The sequence below is a fragment of the Chelon labrosus genome (assembly GCF_963514085.1).
Source record: "Chelon labrosus genome assembly, chromosome: 7".
Classification (NCBI taxonomy): Eukaryota; Metazoa; Chordata; class Actinopteri; order Mugiliformes; family Mugilidae; genus Chelon; species Chelon labrosus.
Window position 1 is genome coordinate 16150042 of NC_140343.1, and position 27996 is coordinate 16178037.

At 41.3% G+C, this 27996-nt stretch overlaps 3 protein-coding genes across 4 annotated transcripts; 2 read left to right on the forward strand and 1 right to left on the reverse strand.

Annotated features, from left to right (window-relative positions):
* Positions 1-745: 745 nt before the first annotated feature.
* On the reverse strand, positions 746-2772 carry foxq2 (forkhead box Q2). The gene is made up of 2 exons (XM_084549066.1): positions 1929-2772; positions 746-1259 (listed from the first exon to the last, which is right to left on the reverse strand). Exons 1-2 carry the CDS (start codon positions 2469-2471, stop codon positions 885-887), a joined length of 918 nt encoding a protein of 305 aa, XP_084405192.1. The 5' UTR covers positions 2472-2772; the 3' UTR covers positions 746-884.
* Positions 2773-5222: 2450 nt separating this feature from the next.
* pias4a (protein inhibitor of activated STAT, 4a) lies at positions 5223-17155 on the forward strand. Of its 2 annotated transcripts, XR_014699169.1 has the most exons (12): positions 5223-5255; positions 7770-8151; positions 8265-8349; positions 8460-8501; positions 8754-8844; positions 9639-9767; positions 11191-11296; positions 11416-11489; positions 11595-11755; positions 12781-12932; positions 13034-16387; positions 16545-17155. XR_014699169.1 is itself a non-coding variant. In XM_084548508.1 (11 exons), exons 1-11 carry the CDS (start codon positions 5229-5231, stop codon positions 13306-13308), a joined length of 1524 nt encoding a protein of 507 aa, XP_084404634.1. In that variant the 5' UTR covers positions 5223-5228; the 3' UTR covers positions 13309-16536. The 2 variants fall into 2 exon arrangements, 1 of the variants encoding a protein (XP_084404634.1); XM_084548508.1 differs by lacking the exon at positions 16545-17155 and having other exon boundaries at positions 13034-16536.
* Positions 17156-18475: 1320 nt separating this feature from the next.
* Positions 18476-27991, forward strand: map2k2a (mitogen-activated protein kinase kinase 2a). The gene is made up of 11 exons (XM_084548788.1): positions 18476-19223; positions 19379-19589; positions 21254-21400; positions 21523-21600; positions 21929-21980; positions 24604-24728; positions 25279-25492; positions 25579-25643; positions 25730-25791; positions 26113-26158; positions 26265-27991. Exons 1-11 carry the CDS (start codon positions 19135-19137, stop codon positions 26373-26375), a joined length of 1200 nt encoding a protein of 399 aa, XP_084404914.1. The 5' UTR covers positions 18476-19134; the 3' UTR covers positions 26376-27991.
* Positions 27992-27996: the final 5 nt, after the last annotated feature.

Sequence of the window (27996 nt, forward strand, 5' to 3'; positions counted from 1 at the left end):
TTGAGGGGGTTTCTGTCACTTGTACAGTATTGATTTCATCTTTTTAACAAGCCGTCCACACACACAGTGACATCAGGGTTACTTCCATATTGTAATCATTTTGACTTCTCAGACACACTTCACAGTTTTGTTCCTGGCTTGTCTGATTCATCTACATACGCAGCCCCCGAAACGCTCTCCCACCTCTTCGCGATAAATCAGCGCCCTCTCCCCTCCCTCTATCCCTGCCTCCTTCCCTTTCCTCTGCTTTGTTCATCCCCGGCCTCCCGTGGTCCCCCTCTTTCTGCAGCAGCGGTTATGGATTACACTGTGTGATAAGCTTCCTATTTCTTGAAACTATTTGGGATTGCCGAGATTATCTGGCCTCATTTCCTTGGGAGTCGGCTTTGGAAAGCTTGATTTTAGTCTCTTAAGGCAGAAGATTTTGCATCCCGACAGCTTAGACTAATTAGCATCTAACACCGGGTGGTATTTTAGCATTGGGCTCACTTTTAGCTAAAAGCCACACACACACACACACACACACACACACACACACACACACACACACACACACACACACACACACACAACTGAGATGTTAAAATTTAAAAAGAAAGATGTAAAATTCAATATTATTTAATGAGATCATAACAAACAAAACATTTAATTTCTAATGACGTTCAAAACACAAATAAAAGAAGCAGCTTTAATAGAATAATACATTTTATTTAGTCATTGGACCTTCTAAAATCACCTTATCCTTACTTATAAAGAAGAATATTATTTTAAAGAGTCCGTTTGAACACCACCTAATGATATAATCATTAGCAAATAAGATTCTACAGTTGCTTTAGGGCCTTTCTGAGTGTATAATCAAGCTCAACTATACAAACAATTCACTCTCAGGGTACAGACGCGTTTAGGCCCAGGTGGAGCCCCACTTGTGGCTGAATGCTAGACCAAGGCCAGTAGAGTCTGGGCGTCAAGCACGGCAAAGGGAGTGCCGGGACCTGAGGACAGCACCAGCAAGTTATTCTGTAAGGGCGGGTGAGGGAAGGGTGATAAGGGGAGCTCAGGGAGGACAGGGGGATCTGTCCCGCCCCCCTGCGTACCCTCCGCCGCGCCCGCCGGCAGTGGTAGTCCCCATTCGAAAAGTCCTGATAGTTTGATGGGTGAATTGCCCAGAAGTGGCCTTTACCGTTGTCGCTGCGGCCCGCTTTGACGAAACAGTCGTTGAGGGATAAGTTGTGACGAACGCTGTTCCTCCAGTTTTTATCCTGTTGGCGGCAAGTACACAACACAATCAGCTTAGTTACAAAGCTTGACAAGGACTCAAACAATGAGTGTCCCCAACTGAAAATTAACATAGGTGCCTGCTAAGTATCACTGATCCTCTTGAGGATGTCACCTTGTCTTGTTGTTGGCAGGTTGTGCCATAGCGTGTCAAGCCTGCATATGATCGCAGTAACGCATGACACCCTGAGTTACTTTTTTAGCACATCAAACCAGTGATCAACTTTAATCCACCAGGCTACATCCAATCTGCTGTGGCACCTGGTAAAGGCAGGGGCAGTTTGCAGCCTAGCAACAGGATTACTTTATTTGTGAATTTGCCAACAAGAAGCTCATCTAGTGTCCCTGAGAGCACCTAATTACCTAACCACTCAGACAGATTACCTGTGCCAAGTAGGTCGTCGTACTTGTGAATATGGCTGCCGCGTTATTTTTCAACTGAATGGAACACGCCATTTTGTAATCTGTCCCATGACTTCCTTACACAGGTTAACAAACTAACTGAGCATGGTTCGTTTCAGAATACTCACACCGTCTCCAATAAAGCTTTACTTCCTAGAACTATTGTTTTCTTACATGTATATGTAATGTATATTTAATTTCTCTGCCCACCACATAAGTAGAATAACACAAGAAGTGTGACATGGACATACCTTACTCTTGAAGTAAGGGTAGTGGTCCATGATCCACTGGTAGATGTCACACAGCAGTAGTTTCTTCTGCTCAGACGCCAGGATTGCCTTGGAGATGAGCGCGATGTACGACTGGTTGGGTTTGTCCGCCACCTTCCCTGGATTGCCGCTGGTAGATGTGGTGGTGGTCACTTCCTCCTCCCCCTCTTGTTGATTTTCATCCCCCTCCTCTTCTTTGACTTTCCTTCCTTCGGTGTCTGCCTCTGACCTCTGCGGACGCTTCTCCGGTATCTCACTGCGAATCCGCACCTCTTCGAGTTTCTGATGATTTAGCATGTTGTTCTCTGTCTGCTCAGCCGCAAGACTTCCTGTCGCTTCTTCTTTAGAACCTTTGACTCCTTTATTGAACAGTAGGTAGTCAATAGTAAAGCTCAGTCCCAGCCTTTCTCTGCTTCCGTTGCGGCTGCTTATGTCCTCCATTGTCATTTCGGAGTCAAGATATCTCAGACTCATTGAAGAGGTTTTATCGGTTCCACACTGACTGCTGAAGTGGTCTGAGGTCATAGATACGAAATTGTCTTCTAAGTGTCTTCTCAGAAAGGTGCGTCTAGGTTTCACAGCTTTCCTACCATCCTTTAAAATTAGGACCCTTCGTAAAGTGAACGCATCAACGCCACTCGTTTCTTTCGCCAAAGTCTTACTGTTGACAAGATCAGAGATAAAGATGAGCCTCTCAACTGTCGTTAACCTTGAAGTGCTCACGAGCGACACAATCGCAACCTGTAGAAATGACGTCAGTCAACGCGGCTGAATGCTGCCAATTTGTTTGCCAGCAGATTTTAAGTAGATGTCTTCGTCCCTCCTTTTAACCTGCCGATCAAAACCTCTTCTCGTGAATCAAAGAGTTGTGCTCACACTTGGGATGGTGTCCCTATTTATATGACTGTGAATTTATCCCTCACAGAAAGGGGTAAAGGAGGCACAGGGGAGGTCTAGGTAGGGGGTCTGAATTGAGGCGGATTATTTTTATTAACCTAAGCAAATCTTTGTAATTACGGGAGATTAAACACTCAAGATTTAGTAAGACATGGTGAGCAAAGGATGGATGCTATAGAATCAAAGGCCTTTTAGGTGGCCACAGTTATCCTGTTAAAGTTGTTTTGTCCGGGATACTGTCCAAAGAATTACTTCAATTACCATAGAGCAGTAATTAAATGGTCAAGTTTAATGTTTTAGAGAGTGCAGATTCAATACAACTGAACAATAAATAGTATGAAGAAATTTTTTTTTTTTTAATTGTATCCAACTACATGTTATAAAGACAATTATTTATTAATATATTATGGGGAAACAGTTAAGTCTTTCATTATATTATCATTATAGATAAGGATTTTCCAGTTCAGTAAATAAAGCATATAGATTCAATGTTAGAGCTACCTCTGAGGTAAAAACTGAATGGCTTCTGAGTGCTATTATATTGCATTATGTTCTACAATTTTATCTGATATTTTACTGGCAAATAATGATTTATTTTTAAATAAATAAATTCCATCTACCTATTTGGTGACTGTTTCAGCACTCTTACTGGTTAGTTTATTTGTTCATTCAAACTTTACCCTTTAAATAACTGTCATTTACTTTAAAAAAAAAAAAAGAGCTACAGCTTAAATAACTTAAAATTGTTTTAGTATTTCTAAAGACTTATGACAGAAACTGTCCTTTATTTGTAACGATGTTGTCATGTCGACAATGAAGAGGTTTCTAGAGATTTATGTAAAATACAGCAGACTACACGTTGTTTATGTTCTGATGTACAGGCTGAACATCTACACATCAAACTCTAGTCAATGGCAAATTATTAAATCCCAAGATGTCACTGCCACAGTTGCAGTGTTACGTATAACAGACAATGATCAATGCACCGTATTCCATGTTTTATATTGTCTTTGAGATATAAAACTATTTTAACAGTGTGCATGAGTTTCTACTGATGGACTTGCTAACTGTGGAGTTGCAGAGATGTTAATAACCTCCACATAAGAGGCACGGTAATTAACTCACACCATTTTCACAGCGGTCATCAGTGTAGTCCATAAAACACAGCTAGTACAGTAGATAGATCCGCTTTGTTCTGCCAGTTCAACAGCGGGGGTGAATTAAATGAGAGTCAGGTCAAATCATGGACCATATTGCCCTCTTCTGTTTAAATAATGGAACAAGAAATATATGCGCAACATAAAGACTGCTGTCTGCTACCTCCCAAGCCTTTGCATTGTAATGTAGTTAGTGTAGTTATATGAATTTAGGTGCGCGCTTATATTCTATTAACTGAAAAACAATGTTAAATTCTACAAATTGCAGAATCTACCAAGTTGTAGCTCAGACGAGCATTTATAAACCAAGTTTTAGACATAGGCATGAATAACTAAACTAAAGGAATCTTATTTTGCTTTCATCAGTTTTGTCTATAAACTAAATTAAGCACAGATAACCTTTTCTATCAATAAGCATAGTGCTGAAGAGAGCTGTCCTTCTGAAAATATAGCCTGGTTTTATTGACATTTTACATCCAAAGTGAATCCAAAACAAAACACAGCGTGTTATTACATGATATGGCAATTCCCTGGATTGATTTCTGTGTTTCCATGAACCTATTATTTGCTCATATATGAGGAGCCTTTGGAAAAGCAGGGCTGGATCACCACTGGGAGTTCATAGTCTTCCTCGAAATTCTTATGTCCATTTCCGTGGTATCGTGACACCACATGGTATTTGTGATGTGAACAGTACGCGGTTGACCTGATACCTTCACGTGTAAGTGCGTTTCGTTAATTACTCGTGCTAATTTAATTTTCAACATATCTTAGACAAAGCACTAACTGCACATCTCACGGCTGGCTGCAGAACCTGGAGTGGATTATTTTGCTCGGACGGGAATTGAATGGACCATGCGACCCAATCCACATGACACTCCATGCTTTACATCCACGTTGATTTTAAACAGCCTTCAAGACGCACTTTCCAAGTAACTCAACACCATTGAACGGAATCATTGCGAATATTAGAATACTTTTACATCTGGTATTTTTAATGGACACTGAGGCCTATTTTGGAAAACAGACCTGCCTCTTAGTGCTTTTAAAAAGTTGTACTGTAACTTTAAATCACGGCCGTCCCGCCTATTTCGAATGTAGCGCTTCGGGCTCTGGCAAAAGCGGCGATTTGATTGGCTGAAGCCGCACGTCTATCAAAGTCGACTCGGCGTTTCATTGGTGAAAGACTAGCCGTCGTCTCTGACTCTCGCGGTACTGCTGCACGAAGATGGCGGCCGAACTGGTGGAAGCGATGGCAAGTAGAGCTTGGTTGGCTTTGGTTTAAAGGGAGACGGGCGCGGAGTGTGGGTTGAAACTCACACTGGCCGTGTGAAACCGGGGAATTTGTGGGAATATTGTTAAGAGCACCTACCTCCTCAGACGTGGTGTATTGTAGCCGCGACGAAACGAATTAGCCTGAGGTGCTAACGTAGCCAGCCTGGTAGCTAATGTTAACCAGGCAAGTGCGTTGGTTTAGCTAGCATCACGCTGGCTCTGAGGGTAGACATTGAAAATGAATGATGAGACCATACAAGCATCTCAGGGTTTTCAGGGGGGCATGCTTCTTGGCATGTTACCATTTGAAGTTACTTGGCTTACAATAGGGTTTTGATGTAGTTCGTGTGTTGGCTTGTGGAGCTGTGCACCTGTCAAAATATCCAGTTGCTATGATTGAATACCACTAGCCCAGTCTTTAGAGGAGCTAGCTTGCCGATAGCACCGGCTACATTGGCTGTGCTCAAGTGAGACTGCATCGTTACTTTATGGCTGCAGTTATGGCCAGCTTCGTCTGTCAGAAACCCAGTGGGCAGCAGCCTTATTCGGAAAATTTAATCCAAATAAAAGACATCTCCCATTCAACAATGTCAGGCTAAGCTGAAAAAATGTAGACTGCTGAGGCTTTTCCAGCAGCAACAACAACAGTCCGTGTTTTCCCCCTACACGCTGCTGTAAGACATCCTCAGGCAGCCTGTGTTCAGTCGTATGTCGCTTAACCTCAGATAACCGATCAATGTGTTTTATCTAATCTAATCTAATCTAATGAAAATCTGGACACAGTATGGCGAGTATTTCCGACTGTTGTTTGCTTCAGTGTTTACTCTGTGTTCATACACTTTCACTAAGTAAACATTATGATTACATTATTATGATTTTCTTCCGGTTATGTTTTGGTTGCTACTGCTTTGCTGAGGTGTTAATCCCTAAACCACAAACAGTTGAGACAAATGACAACAAACACTGAATGCTCGGGGTTTCATAGATAAACACCATGCCACTTAGTAGTGAGAAATAAGAGTGTGTTAGCAGAAGAAGTTCATTAACATTACATTTAATGTTAATTGCAAACTGATATAGCCGTAACGTAAACATTACTCAAAGCAATCTATACCGTTCTCCTTTCAAATAAAGATTCAAAATATTGATTTTATTCGCATTTTGAACATGTGTGTTTCAACTCTCTATTCAGTTCAATTCAATTTTATTTATATAGCGTCAATAACAATACAAATCGTCTCAAGACGCTTTACAAAAACCCGGCCTGAAAGCCCCAGAGCAAGCCTGAAGGCGACGGTGGCAAGGAAAAACTCCCTCTTAACAGGAAGAAACCTTGAGCAGAACCCAGCTCATATGGAGGGACCCATCTGCCCAAGGCCAGCCGGGTACAGACAGAAGAAAGAGAGAAGAGAACAACAAGATAAACATACATCTGTCATAGATACACATATCTGACTAAAGCGTACATAACTGATGATGTTACATGACAGATTGAAAATGTATGAGGAATTATAGGCATCATCTATGATTCCTCATTAAAATAATCCTTTAAATCCTTTAATTAAGTCTATAGGGTGTACTTTTTCTGAGCCTTGCTGTCAGAGATTGTTGTTTTGGTGTATAAATAGAATGTATAGTGTGGCTGTAAACGGTGATTTGCCGCGTCGTCGTCACACATTGTCGCGGCTGATCCGGATTGAGGGTTCTTAAGTGTGGTTAAAGGTACCACAGTTTGTTTAAGAACAATGACTTGGCCAGTAATGCAGGTGATTAGAAGTAGCAGCAGTGTGACTTCTTAATATAGGCAGCTAATTGCAAGGTGGTTTCAAGCCTCTGCAGGATTATAGCGTCCGGGGTAGATGCTAATTTTAGCAGGATTCAAACACTCTGATGCAATGCTGCGTCATTATTCAATTCAATTTAATTTATATAACGTCAACAACTATACAAATTGTCTCAAGACACTTTACAGAACGCAAAGCCCGAAACCTCCAGAGCAAGCACTAAGTAAGGCAGTCGTGGCAAGAAAAAACTCAGTTTTAACAGGAAGAAACCTTGAGTTCTCTAGAAGTTAATGGTAATTAATTGTATAGCGTCGCTGAGGGGGGATTTGGCAGGTGTAAACACGAGCCCCCACAAATTACAGAATGATTCATTTTGATGGGGTTTTCCAGACATAACAGGCTTTTAAACCACCAACCACAGATCTACTGGAAAGTATTTTCCTGCCTTGCACATACAAATAAACTTTGCTTTTTTATTTATTTATTTTGTTTCTCACAGAAAGTCGCCCCTTAAGAAATCTGCAAAACATTCAGAATTTTTTAAACCATTGTCACTGTGACAGTAAATGGTTTGCAATGCAATCAAGTATCAACACCCCTTCAGTCTGGATTTGGCTCTCAAAAGGAGTCAGGACTTGTAAATTCAATAACCCTGTTTATACATGTCATTGTGTCGTGAATCTGATGTTTTTGTCTTTTCTTTCCACTAGAACATGGTCAAAAGTTTCCGGGTCTCAGACCTGCAGACGCTGTTGGCCTCCATGGGTCGCAGCAAAAGCGGGCTGAAGCAGGACCTGGTGGGCCGAGCTTTGAGGCTGGTGCAGACAGAGTACAGCCCAGAGCTGCTGAAGAACGTCAGGCAGCTCTATGAGTCGCGTTTCCCCAGAACATCCAGTTGGCTGGCGGCGCGGCGTCCTGAGGGCGTCCCGGTTGCGTACTCATCACTCAGCTCCTCCCCAACTACCACCTCTCAGGGGGCAGACTACCTCAACGGCATTTCTAAACCGATTACAACGCCTGCAGCAGAGGTCAAGCTGGTGCCACTGCCCTTCTACCAAACGTTGGAGACACTGCTTTCACCAACAGAGCTAAGTGAGTGCAGACAGTCTGGTGATTCTCCATAAAATTGTTAAGGAGATTTGCACATTCTCTGCTGAATTATTGAGCCGTACACTGAGCTGTTTTTATGATGCATATGTTTACAGTTGCCCAGAACAGTGAGAAACTGCAAGACAGTCAGTGCATCTTTGAGTTAACACCAACCCAAGCAGACCAGATCCGAAATGCAAGGTCACTAAATGCTTTTCTTCCCGATCTACATGATCTTTAATTACCATTAGTTTATTTTACAAGTATGTAATGGATGCTTATTTTATTTTTGTGATCTTTTAACTTTGTAGTGAGCTTCGTCCAGGAATTCGATCAATCCAAGTGGTTCTTAGGTAAGTTACCAGTAATTCCAAGCGAAACTTAGTAGATATTTCACAACCCCGTCCCCTGGAATGTTTTAGCCCTGCCAGTCACTGTGCTGCTAATAAGTATGTCTCTAACTGATGACGTGAATTGTTTTTTACATTTGATCTTTCATAATAAAAGCTCTCATTACGCTCACATACACTCATCTTCATTGTCCAAACTGTGAGCCGTTCCTGTGCTGCTAAGTTTTCTTTCTTTCTTTGTCTTCTTTATTGCAGAATCTGTTACACAGACTCCATTGGTATTCAAGAGGACCAGTATCCTCCCAACATTGCTGTCAAAGTCAACCAGTCCTACTGTCATGTGCCGGTAGGTTGAGTCACTCTGAGGAATGCCACACCTTCACATTACAAACATCCTAATCTAAATCTGAACTCGTTCTTGTCAAACAATTTCCTCAAACATCACTGTTAACGATTTGTTTTCAAGAAAGTCAGTGTGGCATAATTCGTGGATTATCCGACCTAATGCAGGTGGATTTGTAACAATGCTAGAGAAGAATGTACAGGTACAGAGCATTCGTTAGTTAACCCAAAGACAACTGAAACAGGAGGCTATTTAGCTGTAGGTGTGAACTACTAATTCTTGTGATGGGTGTACATGTAGAGATGGGAATCTTAAACAGCCAAGGGTTTACTGCATTGTTGTGTTCTCAGGGTGTGTAGCCCGCAAATGAAACCAGGAAGATGGCTGTTAAAAATAAAAGTTGTGAAAACAAAGATGGTTATATAATATTTTGTTGCCTAACTCAAGTGTCAAATGCTGTTTTATAGTATATAGCCAGAACTTGCATGGACAAATATCAACTGAGTGATCATTTTCAATCAAATAACAAATGTATTACTAAATAAATTAAATGAAAGATAAGTGCTTCAGTGCTCCCTACAGGCCTGTATGTCATAAGTCTGAAGTAGGCCAGCAGAGTACAAGGTAGAGCAAAGATAGTGAAAGAGAGAGTGATCAGCTGGCCTGTAGGCAGGAAGGTGAATGTTAGATCTGAACGGACATATTATTATGAGGAAGTCAGTCAGAAATAACAGGAAGTCAAGATTATTATATAATTTACATGTTTTTGTTTCTTTTTCCATTGTCGGTGTTTACAGGGATATTACCCCTCCAATAAGCCTGGCGTTGAACCCCGTCGTCCCTGTCGTCCTGTAAACATCACTCCCTGGTTGCATCTCTCTAATGTCACCAACAGAGTCACTGTCACCTGGGGAAACTTTGGCAAGGTGAGAGTCAAATGCTCAGTCACACAGCCTTAGCTCAGAATAATGGCTGCAACGAAGATCTTCAGGGAATCTGTCAAGTGCCTTTTGGCAGATTCTAATACTGGGATTTGTAGGAGACATATGACTACAGCCAGTTTGTACTACAAGCTTCTTTTCTTCAGTCAGCCAGTAATGAGAAAAGTGAAAGTTGGAATTAGGTACAATAAGAGGCTGTTTTCTTTGGCTATTAATTAGCACTACAACAAGTAAATTTACTGACTAACTTCTACTCTTGTTTATTTGCTGGTCTATAGTTGTATTGTTGTTGTAACTGAATATTATTAGGCTTTGGGCTGTTCCTTGTGAGATCTGATTAGTTTTAGATCAGTGAACATCTATTGAGTTCTAGCAAGTTAATTTTATCCGAGGCATCATCAAAATGCTGTATTTTAAAACAAGCAGCACTTTAGAGATGACAGAAAAAAAACAATTTTTAGTCATTTGTTGTGGTACTTAAGAATAAGGAATTGATTCCTCAGACAGTGCAACTCCATAGCTTTGTAGCTGACTCAGAAGAACAGCTTCTGTGACTTCAGTATGGTTGGAGGATTTGTTTAAAATGTGTGTCAGTGGCACGCTTAATGGCATTTCAAGCTAAAACAGCTTTATTATTCAGTATTTTATTCATTCATTTTGCTTTAACACAACAGACCTTGTCAATTAAGCATACTAAATCATCCTTGAAATATTGATATTAATAAGTAATTCAGTGTAAGACAGGCTGCACAGCCTAGAGTCAGGTGGCATCAGATGAAGGACTCTTCCGCTTAAATGATTAGGGTGCCACACATACAGATTATGTTAAAGTTCTCAACTATAATGTATGAATTGGTGTTGTTTTTCAGCACCAACCAATCCGACAGCACCGCAGTCTTTAGCAAAAGACGAAAATGCAACCACAATGTCCATAGTATGGTTGCCGGTTCCTATTGCCGTACTCTTTAGATTGTGCTTTTCTGACTAATTATTTATTGAGTTGTATTCTGGAGGAGGCAAACCATTAAATTAGCAAAATAAAATGACAATAATTGCTCTCAAAAACAACTGGCGATGCATCAAGCCACTAGCCGACATACTGTATTCCTCCAGTCGCCCAACCCCAACGTGTTTAGTTGGGGTTGGGTTGGTTTAAGCAGAGAGCCATTTTTGTATAAAGGGAAGCTTAATGTTTTTAATAGTCCCTTTGTTTCGAGCTAACTATAACCACAAGCCAAGAAAAGATTCGCATTCCCACTTCTTCTTTGTTCTTTACATTTATTCATCAGGAGTAACCAGTATAGATAGAGGGCAATTTTTTCAATCTCTTACCATAATTAATTGTGTTTTAAGTGACTTTAAGCTTTTGTGGAATAAATACTCATACCCTGTGATTCTGTGTTTTCAGCGGTACTCAGTGGCGGTGTATTTAGTGAGGGTCTTCACTGCCTCAGACCTCTTCAGCCAACTTAAACTCTGCTCTGTAGAGAGCGCAGAACGCTGTCGTGAACGCAGTGAGTCAAACTTTTATACTTTGTATTAATCTTTTTGCAGGTGACTTTTGATTTCAAATGATTCTGCATGTTTTCTGACAGACATGTATCATAACTGTTTACCTGTCATTTATCAACAGTTCAAGACAAACTACGTTTTGACCCAGAAAGCGAAATTGCAACCACAGGCCTCAGAGTTTCTCTCATCTGTCCAGTGAGTACAATTTCATGACGTCTGTAGCTGTGACTTACGTCCAAAATGTTCCCCTTGATGTGATCTCTTTAACTTGCTGCATCTCCTCCTTCTCTCTCTTCCCAGCTGGTGAAGATGCGTCTCGGGGTACCATGCCGAGTGCTAACTTGTGCCCATCTTCAGTGTTTCGACGCGGTCTTCTTCCTGCAGATGAACGAGAAGAAGCCCACATGGACTTGCCCTGTTTGTGACAAGCCCGCTCCGTTTGAGCTGCTTACCATTGATGGGTAAGGAGACAGAAGCATGCTCTGACCTGTCCCAACCCTGCAGCACCATATTTCTTCCATTCAGTTCTGAACATTTACAATGTGTATTTTTTTTACCATCTCTGTGTTGAAGGGATAATTACTCGAGCTGCACAGATATTTTAAGGACTTCTGATACAAGTTGAACCATGCACCAGCCGCTGTGTGCTCATTTCAAAAGCTGTGATTATCTTTCGTGGCATAAAGTTTAGTTATCTGATGTGTTTTTGTGTTTGTGCACCTGCTGTCAGGTTATATTCCAAAGGATGTCACCCTGTAAAATTGCTTTTTTGTTGACTTTCTGATTCATGATATGACAAAACAAACTTATTATATAAAAAACAATGAGATCCAGCTCTACGAGGCAACCAGTCGGCTGAACGTCAGTCCACAGTGTTTCCAGTTCTAGACCTAGTTTGTTATTGAGCATCACTACTATCATATTGGTTTGTTCCAGTAGAAAAGACATCTTTGAACCTGCAGTCCAGTTCATCAAAACAAAAATGGCCAAACAAAAAAAGGGTGTTTTATTTCCTACAAATTCTAAGGCACGCTTACAGACACTCCCTTATTCTCACAAAGACTGGAAGCATTGTGCTACACTTTGGCTGCGAGGTCTGTTTGCGTTCCTTAAATTAATCTTGTGCCAAAGTCCCTTCTTTATCAGGTCTTCAGTTGAATTTTGAACAGTCTAGTTAGTAGAATTTGTCAATAATCGAATTTATTAATAAGGAACAGGGAAGATTTGAGTTTATTGTCTTCATACAGCACAGCTTGAATAACCAAATTAAATCAATCAATTTCATGCAAATCTTCAAGGTTATTAGGATTGGGTTAGTATGGCAGCAGAGTAACTGAGTAACTGACAGACGTGCTCTCTACACTACAGGATGTACAAGTTAATTTCATGCAGATCTCTGTTAGCTGCCTGTACGTCAGTGTTCTGTTTCCTTTCTTGCGCAAAATCAGCTTTCTGAGGCTTCTCTAACCAGCAGTGTGTATTTCAGGCTGTTATCTGAGATTCTGAAAGAGACAAGTGAGGACATCGAGGAGATTGAGTACTTAACAGACGGCTCCTGGCGACCTATCAGCGATGAAAAGGAGAGGGACAAGGAAAGGGAACGCAGCAGCACACCCGAGTACCCTGTTGTTGACATATGTAAGTGTCAAACCCTGTCAATGTGTGAATGTTTTTGCAACAGTTTCCTGTACTGAGTCCTTCTAACTAATCATTCAACCGACTGGCGTTTTGATCTGCAGGCAGCCCTGAAGCAAACGGTCATTCTCCAGCCCACAGCAGCACTAGTCTCACGGGCAAATCTGGAAGCGGTTCCGTGGGGATGGCGGGAGTCGCAGGAGGACCCGGCGTGGCACCAGGAGGAGGTGCAGTGGTAGATCTGACTCTTGACTCCTCGTCTGAGGAGGAGGGGGGCGGGGCTGGAGGAGACAGTGAGGACACAGAGGATAGCGCCGACAGTCCTGCCCCAAAGAGGGGCCGATACGACTACGACAAGGACCTTGTCACTGCCTACTGACCCCGCAGCTCTGTCCCCTCATAGACTGACACACACACAGAGACAGAGAGACAGGGGGCTTAAAACTTGAGGACAGGAACACAGTAAATCCACTAGATGCAACAACTCTCCTTTCTGCCCAAACATCAGAGCCTTTCAGCTGCTCTGGTTTAAATCCAGACAATACAAACATATTCAAATGCACTGCTCATGAATCTTCAGTCTAGAGTGATAAGGATTCCTCTTTGTACTGTACACCACTGGAGGCAACTCTTAACTTTTATCATCATCTTGCAGTGAATATCTGTACCGTCCTGCCTCTACTAAAGAAACTGAATGGATTGAGCACCCCACCACCTCCACCTCCACCACCACCACACCTGCGCCTCTCTTCCCAGACTATTCCCTCTCTACCACCCCACTCTCTTTGTATATGACTTGGAATCACAGGCTCTTTTAGCCGTGGGCGTTCAATGTTTGCGTCTCTGATTTTTTGTCACATTCGTGATGAACAGTCAAGTTGAGAATGGAGGCTCCTCAGTGGTTTTCAGTAGTGAATGAGAAGGCAGGAATAAATTGGGCGGGAGGATAAGGCAGAGATGTCTGGAGTGAGATGCAAATTTAAAAAGACTCCTATTGTGTTCTTTATTCACAGAATTCATTCAGAGCTTGAAAGGGTTTTTTCAGGAATTTATCCTTTTAATTATTAAAGGGCAGAGCACAGTACTGGCCTCAATGTGTGATGCTTTCCATTTTTATTTTTTTTTCCTTAGATAAAGAGAACCTACCTCAGTCATAAAAACTTAGCAGACTGACCAGAGAGTAGCTTTGAAAGAAGTGGAGAACAGAAGAATTGACGAGTATTTCTAAAGCCAATTTTACACTGGAGATTGTGTTTTTTATGTTTTTTTTTTTTTTTTTAGTTCCATTGTTTCATGCAGCTGTGTTCCCACTGCAGCAACAAAAAAATCTTTGGTTGAAGGTGTGTTGATTTGAGTTAAACCAGGCTAACTGTTGATGTGAGCGACTCAAAAACTTGTGAATCTGTCGACTCTGTAAAACATGCACGTGTAAAGCATTTACAGTGTATCTGTAACTGTGACCAGATTTGTTTGGGTTCATGTTTCAGAACTCCCTACGGACGTAACTCACCAAATTTACTGTACGGCAGCTGTGCCAAAGCAGATGTTTTAAGAAATCTTTGACGAGTAAATGGTTGTGAGGTTTTGGTGCCTTTTTTTTTTTTTTTTTTTGTTTATTGGTGGAAATTGGAGTTTGTTGTTTTAAGGTCAGTTGAGCTGGCCGCAAGTTGAGACCCCAATCTGCCAGAAGGTATTTTATTCCATTTATGGTTTTCTAGATTTTCTAGTCAGAAATGGACAGAACAGGATTCAGACATGTTGTCATCCCTTTATCCCATGCTATCGTGCCCTCTTTGAAGGTTTCATATTTATTTATTTGCTTCACGTTCTCAAAACGGTTGTTTGTGGTACATCTGCATATTATTTTGTTTTAGGTGTATTACTCCACAGACCATAGCTGTTTATTGCGGAAAAATCAGGGCACCTCTGCTGCTGGGATTTGGATGTAGAGATATAATTGATCTGGGCTCGTGGCTCTGCTGTTGATGAACGCTGCTTTTCTTTTCCCATTGAACGAATCCGACCTGGGTCAAAGCACCATTCCGACTACTTTGCTGCGGTGGGTTCAACATGTCTGACACAACGGAACTTAATGAAGTGTCAGTAAGTGCAACCCCACCAAGTTTAAAGTCATTGATTGGATTACAAATAGGCCTGCCTGGAACAAGCAGAGTTGCTTCGTGAAGCAACCCCTCTCTGCCTCCTTCCTTTCGATGTAAATAAGGTCACATCTATTTGCTGGAATAGAATTGGACTTCAGTTGCTACATGCTGTAGGCTTACAACTAATATTTGTCTGCACCTGCACTGATGTTGTCGGTATGTGATGTTGCTCCTCCTCCGGTAGGGATACTAGGTGAGCAGGCTTTAGTTAGGTCATAAGAATTTGATAAGAAAAGTGTTGCTTTGAGCTGCTTGCACTTTCATCTATCCCAAGATTATGGCTTGTTTATTTGAAAGCCCTCATGTAGTGAATATTAATCAACGATCCTTGACCATTATGAACAATTGTCACCTACTATTTGCGTAAGAATAAGAAAATGTGAAACTAGAAAAGCAGTGGCCCTGCTCCGATGCGAGACACCTTTGCGAGGGCGTGGTGGTAATGACTCGGAGGAGTTCTGCATGGAGCGTTTCCCTCTTTCAGCATCTATTGTTGTTGTTGGATCAGCACACAATCTTTTTTTTTTTTTTTTTTTGCCATTCTCAAACGCACAGTAAAATGACATTTACACATTGATCTGGGCCTCGCTGTTGCATGTGCATCTTCTGATTGGGTTGATGATTTGGAAAAAAAGTAGATTGAGTCAAATCTGGTCTTCCATTTTTCTCCTTCTTTTGACAGCATACGAAATCGATATACAGATGAAAACATTTTGGGAATCCACACAAAATTGATGGGACTTTGCCTGTGATATGTCAGAGTCTGTCTCCAAAAAGGATATTCTATGTAAGGCACTTTGAAGCAAAATGTAAAAAACTCTAATTCATGCCTTGAAGTAGGCAGTCTGTATTTGTAAGTAACTGCTATACATATGAAAAGGACATTGTTCATTTGTTGCTAGGTATAGACGTCATTATTTGAGTGGATCTCCTAAACTTGTCATTGCCTTATGGTTGAAGATGAGAGGTGGTGCAGGTTGCTACTGTGGATCTGAGCCAGATATGTTTGCAGGTTATTTGGAGCTGTAGAAAACCGAGGGTCTGGTCTTTTTGTAGTGGCATCTCTTCTTCTAATAATGCATAAGGTAGCATGGGCAGAGGCTTACAATCCATGATGTAAATGTTTTGTTTGTGTTTTTTTATATGTTCATATTAAAAGACAATAAAATTTAAATAATATTTTATTAAGCCTTGAATTGCCTCCAGTTGTTCCTATAGGCAAACAGACAATAAGAAGCTGCTGAGGGCAGCAGCACTGGAAGCTGATGCCACTGAGAACTGGGAGGACTGCTTAAGGTGTGGATTGTTATATCCTGTACCAAATGTTCAGATCTGGGGACACATTTGATGCCTGTTGAGGATAAAACTGTAAAATTTCAAATGATCGTATTCTAACAGCTGTTATTGACGTGTGGATTTAATTAAAATCAATTCTTAAACACTTGTCTTACAGTATTTTATTTTGGAAGTGGTCAGCGTTGGATCCAGCCACACAGTCTGTATCAGTGATGGGAATCAGAGGCGTGACATGTGATCAGGGTGTCTGCAGGTGTGCTCTTCAAGTCTGAATAAACAAATCTATATGTTTTTGCATGAATTCAACCATACTTTAATGACTGACTGGACAGAGAGAGATGATGAGAACCATGCTGGAAAAGGTCCCACAATCCAATCAGAGATGCTTCTACTACACCACCACGTCAAACTTGCTCACCACCAGGATGTCCCATTATTTTTAAGGCGAGAGAAGCTATGAGTAACTATTTGTAATTATGCTCTGTGCCTCATATCAAAGTAGGTTGTCCTCATTTGTTTTTGGGTAGCATTAAATCCAAACAATATCACAAAGCCACCGTACTCAGTGTTTTGTTTCCTTATTGTAGATTTCACTTTTGTTTGCAACATATTAAAATGTTTATGGTCTGCAGATTGGGAGAAAATACTAATGTTTACTCGTGTTAAATTGGCCTCTATTAATAGCTGGGTTTGCACCGATAACAAATCTCTCGTGTCGTGAGCCATGACAGAGCCTTTATTATTTACAACTGTGTTACGCTGTATGTATATAATTATGATCATAATGTATAACAAGGAATCAACAAATTAAACTTTTCTCTTAGACACCAGATGAGAAAAAAGTAAGTGCATCTAATAGAATTGTTTGGCTAGCAGCATCTTCTCACACCAATTTTTACAGATATATGTGAAATTGGCTTTATCACTCTATAACAAAAAAAAAAAAATGTAATTTTCAACAGATGGGGGCGAGGTGGTTAGCACTGATGCCTCACAGCGAGAAGGTCCCAGGTTCGAATCCATGGGCCGACTGGGCCTTTCTGTGTGGAGTTTGCATGTTCTCCCTGTGTCTGCGTGGGTTCTCTCCGGGTACTCCGGCTTCCTCCCACTGTCCAAAGACATGCTTGTTAGGTTAATTGGTGATTCTAAATTGGCCGTGAGTGTGAGTGTGAATGGTTGTCTGTCTCTCTGTGTTAGCCCTGCGATAGACTGGCGACCTGTCCAGGGTGTACCTCGCCTCTCACCCAATGACAGCTGGGATAGGGTCAAGCAGACAGGAATAAGCAGTTACAGAAGATGAATGAATGAATGAATGAACAGATAGATGCAATGATCTCTGAAGAAAAGCTCATCCTTAGGCTCTTCAGCAGAAATAATTTATTGTATAATTTATTCTACATAACTGTCCATCCGTCTTTGACATCAGCTTTAATGCAAAATTTCTTCTGCGTTTACTGCCTGTTTTAAGAACCTCTCAGCAATTCATTCATATCTGAGCTTTGACCAGCTCTTTAATTTCTTCTTTTTGAGATAATTCTCAGTGGACTGTGGTCAGGGCCATTATCATTTTGAAAAGTTAAAAATATAAAAATATATAGTTATCCTTAACCTTTACCCAAAATAGTGTATGATACACAGTTTATACAGCAATACAATCATCAGTTAAAAGGTAAGACCACAGGCTTTTATTTTGATACCGACATACCACAATAATATGACTTTCGACAAATTTTACCCAATTTTAAATAATTAATTGCGAACAAATATATATATTTTTTAATTATATTTCAGTTTTGTGTAGTTTAATCTTCACCCATACACATATACATAGTAAATCTTCAGTTCCCACTTGTCGCCGGTAGGTGGCGGTAATGCACTTTGCTGTGTGTTTGCCGACTGGCATTAAACACATAAGAAAGCTGCAGAGGGCGGATAAGAGATGGTTAAACTGTGCCGCTTGCCTCATTAAAAGCAGCATACCGGTGGTGTTATCACAAACTGCAGATGTCGTGCATCCTCCATAAGATTATTATTATTCAATTTTTAAAAAAAACATATCTCGTATCAGTTTGTCAGGCAGTCTCGCGCTATTTAGGAAGGGCTCTCCCTGTGGGTGTCACACAGGTCTGATGCTGTAGGCAGCTGCTGCTTCCTGTATCAAAGCACCAGCACTCAGAACCAAACCTCTCTCTCCGCCGCCACAGAGCCGCACACTCCGAACTGGGAGGGATTTCTTATTCGGACGCTGTCGTCCAGCTTGCGGGGAAAAACTAGCCGACTCTGTGTCCCGGTGCTGCAGCCGATAAAACCGCGGCGGCCCCGTTGTCTTGTGAAAGCTGAGAGCCGAGGCTGCACATTAGAGCTGAGAGACGCAGGGCACGAATTTTCCAGGAGCTGGCGCTAGCTAGTAGCTGCTAGGTGGCTAATGGCTAGTAGCAGCAGGTAGATAACCCAGAAGAGGCCGAATAATAGAAATGTGTTAACGCCAAAAAGAAGCACAGGGGACACTATCTGACTTTTAAAGGTCGCATCGGCATGATACATTTTATTAAACTTAACTAACTGACATGCCACACAAAGTGTACTAACTTTGCTAACGTTAGCTAGCCAAGTTACTAGCCACCTAGAGCTGATCCTGTTGCTTTTTCAGACAGACTTTCGCACTAGAAAAAGGTTAGACGAGAAGCTGTCGAGCTCACTGCAGGTTAGTGCTTCGTTTCACAGGTTCGTTTAGGTTAGTTATTGCAATGGCTCCCAAAAGAAGACCCGTTCCCCTGAACATTACGCCTATTGGGGAGGGACAGGCCACCTCCAACACCATTGATGCTGCATCTGAGTAAGTACCACCAGAGTGATTTATTTTCTTTATACATACAGTTCACTCTCACTGCATAGGTGATTTTATGCACCAGCATTTCAGGATGGCTCAGATGAAATGTCTTGTAAATTGTTTATCAAACAGTTGAAGCAATATTCTCCTCCTCCTCACAGAGCCAACCTTGAAGCCTTACAGAAGAAACTTGGCGAGTTGGACCTGGACGAACAGCAGAGGAAACGGCTGGAAGCCTTTCTCACCCAGAAAGCCCAGGTTGGGGAGCTGAAGGATGAAGACTTTGACCCCATATGTGAGCTGGGTGCCGGGAACGGAGGGGTGGTCAACAAGGTCCGCCACAAGCCCTCGGGTTTGGTCATGGCCCGAAAGGTGAGAATTGACATTTGTTAATTGTGCTGGTGCATGGAAAAGGTTGCGGTGACGTGTCAAAATGCAGCGTGGTTTTAAGAATTTGAATAGTTAAGATTATGTCCTGTGTTTGCATGTCTTTCTGTGTAATGGAGGACATTCCTCTCACTGAAGACATCAGGAGTCATCACAAGTACAGGAAAATGTACACATGCAGTTCATTTTAAATTTCTTATAACCTGTTGTTGGATAAGACCAGTGATATAATCTCACATTGATGCTTTGCAGTTTTGGAAAGTGTCCCGAATGTGGCGTGTAACTGGTTTGATGAGTTTGTCATAAAAGGAAACATAGTTACTATAAAATATATAATCAAGATTTATTTACGTATAGTTTATTGCCGTTAAACGATACACGATGTATTTTCCGTGAGAAAAGGTTTCAGAAAGGAAATGCCAAAAATAGTCTGAGGTGATGTGCTAGCAGCACATGGGCTGTCTTATCGGTTAGTGCTGACAAGTTTACTTCCACTGTCAGAAGTCTGTCTCAGTACCCTGTCATGCATTTAAAAACCTAAAGGGATCTGAGGGGCGGTCCAGTTACCCTTTTTTGTTGGACCAAGCACAAATCTTTATGTGCTCTATCCAAAAAAGAAAGGCAACTTGTTTTGTTGGGTTTCCTTGAAGACGTTTCAGCACTCACCCAAGTAGCGTCTTCAGTTTAAAATGACTGGTGCAGTGTTTAGCTTTCTGCATTAGGACGGTAGCATTTACTTTACCTAGGGTGGCATGCAATGGCAGCGATTTGGTGATTGTCTGCAGCTTGTATTTGGACCCAAATAATCTCAGAGTCTGTCTCTGCACAAATAAACACGGTAGCATCATAATACATGCTTCTGGTATGCATTATGTGCTCTTTCAATGGGTTGGCACATCTTGTTGAAGTTCAAGCTGCACCTGAATTTCTCCTAGGTGGGGGTAGGCCGAGATGAGATGATGCATCTCAATAAAATGTATCATGCCGACAGCTAACCTGCACCTTTCTTGGGTTGGCCAACTAGCTTGGAGGTTCACTATTGCCACCTACTGCTTCCTACCTGCACAGCTAACATTACATATTGTAACCCCAGATTCTGTGAGTGTAGGAGCAGCATGTTGTAGCGAAATAGTTTTGAGTATGATTGCACATGAGCATAATATGAGGCCCATACTGACATTTCTAATCCATATCACGTGTATCTCCTATGTATGTGTGAGTAAATGCCTCTAAAATACAGAATATGTTGCATACTTAAAACTGTCATTGTTTAGCATTTTACACTTACCACTTAAAAAAATGCTGTTTCCCCAAGGTTCAGATTGATGTTAAGTTGTTGGGCCATCATACAGAGTCTGTAGCAGCAATTCAAACAAGCTCAAGCTTGTAGGCTTGTAGTCCGTGTGTGTTGACATTTCCCCCAAAAGTTCTGCAACTTATGGGAAACGACTTGGCATTCCAGTTTAATGGAGATTCACCGGTGTGTGTGCTGTGATTGTCAATACAACACAAAATGTTAGTCATGCTAACTGCCACAGCTTAAATTTGCTATCATGAGATATAAGGAGGTCCGTGAATAATCCAAATCCATCTGTTGCATGTGTCTTTTTCACAGCACCATTTTATGGTTTCTCCTTTTCCCTCCTCAGTTGATTCACCTGGAAATCAAGCCTGCCATCAGAAACCAGATTATCAGAGAGCTGCAGGTGCTGCATGAATGCAACTCCCCATACATTGTGGGCTTCTATGGGGCCTTTTACAGCGATGGAGAGATCAGCATTTGTATGGAACATATGGTGAGAGACAAAGACTCTTAGCTAGCATGAGCCAAAGAACTGTATATAATGACATAATGCAAACGCCACATACAAGTTTATGTCAATACTTTTATTTATTAAATTTTTTTTATTTATTGCAGGATGGGGGATCTTTGGACCAGGTTCTTAAGGAAGCCAGAAGAATCCCAGAAGAAATCCTGGGAAAAGTTAGCATAGCTGTATGTATTTGTTGTTGTTTTTTTATTGGGGGAAAAAAAAAACAATTATATATTGATCAGGTGTGTTTGTAATTTTAAACATTGTTTGAATTTGGCAGGACCAAAAAGATACTTTCAGAAGTTACTATACATGTTTTTGCAAACTCGGGTGTGTGTGTCTCTTGTGGTGTTGGTTAACTAGCTGCGTGTTTTACAGTCATACATTGGTCACAAACCGTAGAGCCTGTTACTCAACTCCTGCATCAGCTTGAAAATGTGTACATGGACTCTCGTCTTAGATTTCGCCCTCTGTGTGCTTGTTTTGAATTCTTTACGCTCTTGTTTGCAGGTGTTGAGGGGATTAGCCTATCTGCGGGAGAAGCACCAGATCATGCACAGAGGTAATGGCAGCCTCTAGTCTCATTAAATTACCTCATTCTCCAAATCCTCATGCAACATTCAAACCATTGAAATGGAGTTTGTTTTTTTTTGTTTGTTTTTGTTTTAAATAATCAGTGAGTTGCTAATGGAATTATTTGGTTAAGGTTTTATCACCACGTTGCATGCTGACATTAAAGTGAGCTGCGTACTTCTCTTATACATCCATGTTGTAGTTGGTAGGCCTTTCACAATTGTTACATCATCGCCTGATTGCAGTTACTTAAACTGACTGCAATCATTTTGCGTAATAGCTCAAATCCCTTCGATTCACCAGTAGAGAAGAAGCTGGATGAAAGCAACGGATATGTTCAATTTCTGTCGCAATTGTCCTACTTTCTTCCACCATTTGAGGTTTGACTGGTCATTTAAATTCTGTCAATTTAAGAATAAGAATAAAAATAAACCTTTATTTGTCCCGCAATGGGGAAATTGCAGTTTGCAACAGCATACAGAAAGGGCAGAATAAAAAATAACGAGTAAAAAGAGTAGCATATAAAAGATAAATAATGAAATTGTTGTATACCCTTCTTACACTATACACTTAATGCCACTTGAGGGGTGGGTTGTTGCCACAACAGTTCATCTTGATGCACTTCTAATATGGTGATGGTATACACACATATATAGCCAGTGAAATTCAGCCAGATGAAAGGTGCTGATTTGGAGAATAGCTTGTGGTGCTGTTAAACTGGATTGAATTAAACACAGTCAATCCATGTTTCTGTTATTTAGCCTAGACCACCGACGAACAAAATAATAGAAATGTGTCGATACAACACAATACAATTTAATAGTACCACAAACCACTGCCTCCAAAATGAAAACACAGCTAAATCAGTGGATCTAATATTTAGTGCAGGACTGTTATATTAGAATCTATTTGTTTTCAGTAGTGTAACTAATGAACTGGCAAGTGAGTGTATAATATGAGACTTGCTTTGTCATGCTTTGCGAAGAAGAACTAAAACTTCAAATAGATCCCCTCCTAATTATATTTGGGCATTTTCAACCTCATAACATAAATTAGTAGGATGCAGATGGGTTTTTTTTGGATATTTGTTGTGGGTAACTGTATGATTTACATCTAAATATGATTTCAGTATTAATGTTGGAACATGAAAGAACATGCTTTTGAAGTGATGCAGATTATACTTTTCCACCACTGCATCAACATCTTAAGAGCTTTAGCATGCCAAACACAAGGCAAGCTATTATTTAGTCACAAGTTCCTCATCACTTAAATTTGTTGCATGATGCAAAAAAGGCCATTATCTTCGTGTTCAAATGAACTAATAAGTCGCAGCATAACTATGTCTAATGCAGGCCATTTTCTCACAGCACACTATCGGGGAGTCATGGGTGTGTGCTGTTGTGTAGGGGGGGCGGTCAGACGTGCATAGGGCAGTGAAGTTTCATGGTGCTACAGGGTCGGTGGTACTCTAGGATGGAGTTGTCTGTGAGCTCAGGCAGTAATTACAGCCTCTCAGATGTGATTATATAGCAGCCGCACCCTGCTGACCCCTCCCTCTGTGTCTCCCTCCGTCGTTCTCCTGCTCTTTCATGCCATCTCTTTCTCAGTCGTTCCTCACATGTCCTTGGTCGGTGGGAGGGGGTCACACACCACAAAGGACAGATTGCAGGGCTCAGTCTTACACCATTATTTTGCAGGATGTTTTCCCAGTGATGAATTGGCTTGTTTATAACAGGGGCTAAGCAAGCGCTGGTGGGTGCTGTGCATGCCACCCGCAGCCCTTGTTGTAGACTCTAGTCTGGCTTCAAGTATTATATGTTGCACGGAAGATTTTCATGTATAAGAGGTCTTTGCTATCCATCAGAAAAAAGTCTTATACATTTGGTGGACACAGATGTACATACAGGAATATGTTGATAGGCCTACATAGTGCACATCCCTACATGTACATATACTGTGCAAACATTTTTGGCACTTGAGATGTTTAGATTCCTACAAAGTGTGATCTGGGAGTCATCTTATTGGCCCCCAACTTATTCTGTTGCATGACAACAGTCTCAAACTGTCAGAGTCGGAAAGAACGGACAAAAAGGGCAAGAAGCCGTGCAAAATATTGTATGGCCTCCACATAACCCTGGTCTCAACATGGAGCTGGTCTGGGATTACATGAAGAGACAGAAGACACTGAGATAGCTTAAATCCACAGAAATGTGGGAACAACTCCAAGAAATTTGGTGCTCTTTTTGTAGGCAGTAGGTGGCCTGATTAGATTTAGGTGCTTTCTGTTTGCTGCACTTTCCTGAAAACATTATTGTCTAACACCTAAAATGTTTTGCACATTACTGTAAATTAAGTTATTTTTGTACCATCAGGATATGGAGCAGTCTAATATTTGAATGAGATCTCCTCTAAATCTATTATGCATTGAACTTGTCTTTACGTATCACACATCCCAGTATCTATCAGAAAATGTACATTAAGATATTCAGCTCAAATCTATCATTCCATGTTATCAATAGTAAGGTGTTAAATGAAAGATAAGACACAGTGTGAGTCTGTTTGTGAATATGATTAACATTTGTTTGTTTGTCCACGTCCCCTCTGCCATATAGACGTCAAACCGTCAAACATCCTGGTCAACTCTCGTGGGGAGATCAAGCTGTGTGACTTCGGTGTGAGCGGCCAGCTCATAGATTCCATGGCCAACTCCTTTGTTGGAACGCGCTCCTACATGTCGGTGAGTCAGCTCTGCACGCCTGCGCCCCCACCTCTTTTCCTCTGGCCCTATCCCCACTTTCCTTCTCTACTTCTCTCACATGGCTCTTGTTCACTTGTCCCGCCCTCCGCCTTCCCTTCCTCTGGCCCTCCCTCAATCCCCTGCCAAGAACCGAGGGCTGTGCCCAGGAAAGGGTTCTTTGGCAGTGAAGGAGGCAACTGTGCTCGCTCTTTGTCGTCCTTCTTTCCCCTCACTCATAGACACCTGGTGGGTGCCAGAAACTGCATGTGTGTCCTGTCCTACTCCCTTTCTTGACCCGCAAAGCACCTCTGGTGTAGAGGCACATGCTCGCCTGTCCTTGCACACTCCATAACGATCGAAAGCTGCTCTTCGCTTGCCAAATTCTTCTCTGTCCTTTTATCCCAACCACACCCCACCTTTTTCTTGCCATAACACCCCCCTCTCCCACTCCTCTCCTCTACTTCCTGTGCGGTCCCTGCCCAAACCTCACTCCTGCCTGGCATCTTGGCTCTACCCTTTCCCTGTGACGTAGTTATGTGTTTCTCAACAGCCGGAGAGACTGCAGGGCACTCACTACTCTGTTCAATCTGACGTGTGGAGCATGGGTCTGTCCTTGGTGGAGCTGGCGATAGGCCGCTACCCCATCCCCCCACCAGACGCCAAAGAGCTGGAGGCCATCTTCGGACGGGCCATTATGGACGGAGCCGAGGGAGAGCCTCACACCAACCTGCAGAGGCCTAGACCACCTGGCAGGCCTGTGAGCGGTATGAAACACTAACCAACAAAGGGGTATGTATAGACGTGTATGCATAAAGATTTTAATTGTGTTCGTCATACAACCTTTCCACAGGACATGGGATGGACAGTAGACCTGCAATGGCCATCTTTGAACTTTTGGACTACATTGTGAATGAGGTCTGAGAAAAAACTAATTTGCACATAATTAACATACACCTTAAATTGTCGTACTTATGACCTTTTGATTTTTGCTTCCTTTTCAGCCTCCCCCAAAACTGCCACTTGGTGTTTTCACCAGTGACTTTCAGGACTTTGTGACAAAATGGTGAGAAATGGAAATGACATATTTTATTTTCCATTCTGAGAAATCATATTCTAATTATAACATTTCTTAACGATGTCTAATAGGTTGAAATGATTGAAGTAATGTCATTTTATACTGAGAACGGTAACTTCAGTATGACAAAATTTGCTTAATGTTCGTCATTGAGCTTATTTTTCCATTTCTGGTTCTGACGATAGCCTGCCATAACTTCCTGTAATTGGTCTGAACCCTCACAACAATATTTGCAAACTGTGTCAAGGGAAGTTCAGTGAGAGTAGGAGAGATGTTTCATGAACCTTTTTGGTGTCTTTGTGTCTGCAGTTTGATTAAGAACCCAGCTGAGAGGGCCGACCTGAAGATGCTGATGGTGGGAACCCAGACCTCATAATTATTTGTCTGATGGTTTGCTAACTATTCAGTTTTATATGATGATAATGCTACAAGTTCAAACAGAGGTTTCCTTTTTTCTACAGAGTCACACATTCATCAAGCGATCAGAGGTGGAGGAAGTGGACTTTGCCGGCTGGTTGTGCAAAACCATGGGCCTCAACCAGCCCAGTACTCCCACCCGTGGCGCTGAGTGATCAGACCCCACACTGCCCTGACGTCTCTGGGTCTCTCTGCATACACTGTACATACACAAGCCATCACTCATATTGGTACCTTTCTCATCTTGCTCTTGGGTAAAACGGTTTTGGCTTTCCCCTTGGTTTATTTTTCCTCACCAGCAGCAGGGCCCTTTGAGTCATTGTACTGTAACACCACAGCTTCACCATGACAGTGTCAAGAGCAGCTCACTTTTCAACACTGCTACAGAGGACGTAAAGCACTGAAGGGCTGCCAGTGTGTCAGCTGAATTTGCATTGACAAACTTCTTTTCTATTGTTGAATATTCTGTATTAATATTTTTTTATGGCAACAGTTGATGGCTTGTGGGACTGTTTTAATAAGAAACCCACTGTGAAGATTTGTTGGGCTGAAAATTACATGGAAATCTAAACATTATCTACTTGCAAACTCTCAATTGGTTTTATTGAAGGCGAATTATTCACTCCAAAATATTATTTGCAGAGACCTTTTTTTTTTTTAACCTCCAATATAAGAAATTTGTGAGTAGAGTTAAGAGGTTTTTACTTTCTTTCAAATCTGCTATCACTCTAAAGATCATGTTAGGAACAGTGTCATAAACCAAAGACGGGTCTCATGACTACTGAAGTTTCTCAATAGCTAATCGTTTTGTTTTTTTTCGGGGGGGGTGCACATTTATGAGTAGTTTATCAGTGTACTTTGAATGTTCTAATTTTTCAGTGATCTACACGCTGTGTTCTCATTGTTTCCTCAACATTTTGATTCGCATCCCGCACTGTGTGTCTCACATGGGAGGGATATACGGTGGAGGTCTGTTATATGCCAGAATGTCTTTACTGACACTGAGCAAAAAAAAAAAAAAAAAAAGATCAAATTGTATTCATTGGATGATAGCATGGTTTATTATTGTTCTAATACTGTATGTGTATTTTATTTCCCAATCCATGATGGGGATGATTAGCTGGTGTTTTTTTTATCAAAAGCCTGAATCTCTGCAATGTCGGTATGAAATGTCAATCACGCTGATTTGAGGGGGTTTTTTTTTTCTTTTTTTTTTTCTCTCTTTGTTGTTGGTCCGTACTTTCCCCTGAAGTGTATTTGGTTATGTTTACCGCTACATGTGGCGATCCAGGCTTTCTCTGGACAAAATCAACCTAGAGCCTTGCTTTTGAAAAAGACTGAAAATATCATTTAACCCGGTTAATTTTGTACAAACCCATTTCAAGTGGCACATCAGACCTCTCAAGTAGTGCAAAAGGTCAAACTTTCACATTTTAACCCAGGTCAGTGTTGATCACATGGTGGTGGTGTTACTTGCTAGCCTGCCGTCTTGCTAGAGCACTTGTATTCTCTCTGCTTATGGCTGCCCTTTCTTAATCCTCCCACCCCAAAATGTGCATTCGTTAAGAGCAAAAATGGATGCATTGTCACTTGTATGTGTACAAAGCTATATACAAAAATTACAGGAGTACTATTTTCCAGTCTTAATATACAAATTTTTGATTTATGTAAATGGCAAGGAGAAGAGTCATTTTATTATAATATAAAAAAATGTGTTGGATATGGTTATAATGTATAAAAAAAGATTAAAATAAAATTATTTGTGAATGTAGTACA

What these genes read in the sequence shown, in the direction of transcription:
- foxq2 (XM_084549066.1), bottom strand. Translation starts at nt 2,471, where the DNA reads ATGACCTCAGACCACTTCAGCAGTCAGTGTGGAACCGATAAAACCTCT. An exon ending in ACCCTTACTTCAAGAGTAAG is followed by an intron (nt 1,260 to 1,928) that starts GTATGTCCATGT and finishes TGCCGCCAACAG; the next exon opens with GATAAAAACTGGAGGAACAG.
- pias4a (XM_084548508.1), top strand. Translation starts at nt 5,229, where the DNA reads ATGGCGGCCGAACTGGTGGAAGCGATG. An exon ending in GCTTTCACCAACAGAGCTAA is followed by an intron (nt 8,152 to 8,264) that starts GTGAGTGCAGAC and finishes ATATGTTTACAG; the next exon opens with TTGCCCAGAACAGTGAGAAA. An exon ending in GACCAGATCCGAAATGCAAG is followed by an intron (nt 8,350 to 8,459) that starts GTCACTAAATGC and finishes TTAACTTTGTAG; the next exon opens with TGAGCTTCGTCCAGGAATTC.
- map2k2a (XM_084548788.1), top strand. Translation starts at nt 19,135, where the DNA reads ATGGCTCCCAAAAGAAGACCCGTTCCCCTGAACATTACGCCTATTGGG. An exon ending in ACCATTGATGCTGCATCTGA is followed by an intron (nt 19,224 to 19,378) that starts GTAAGTACCACC and finishes TCCTCCTCACAG; the next exon opens with AGCCAACCTTGAAGCCTTAC. An exon ending in GCACCAGATCATGCACAGAG is followed by an intron (nt 21,981 to 24,603) that starts GTAATGGCAGCC and finishes TCTGCCATATAG; the next exon opens with ACGTCAAACCGTCAAACATC.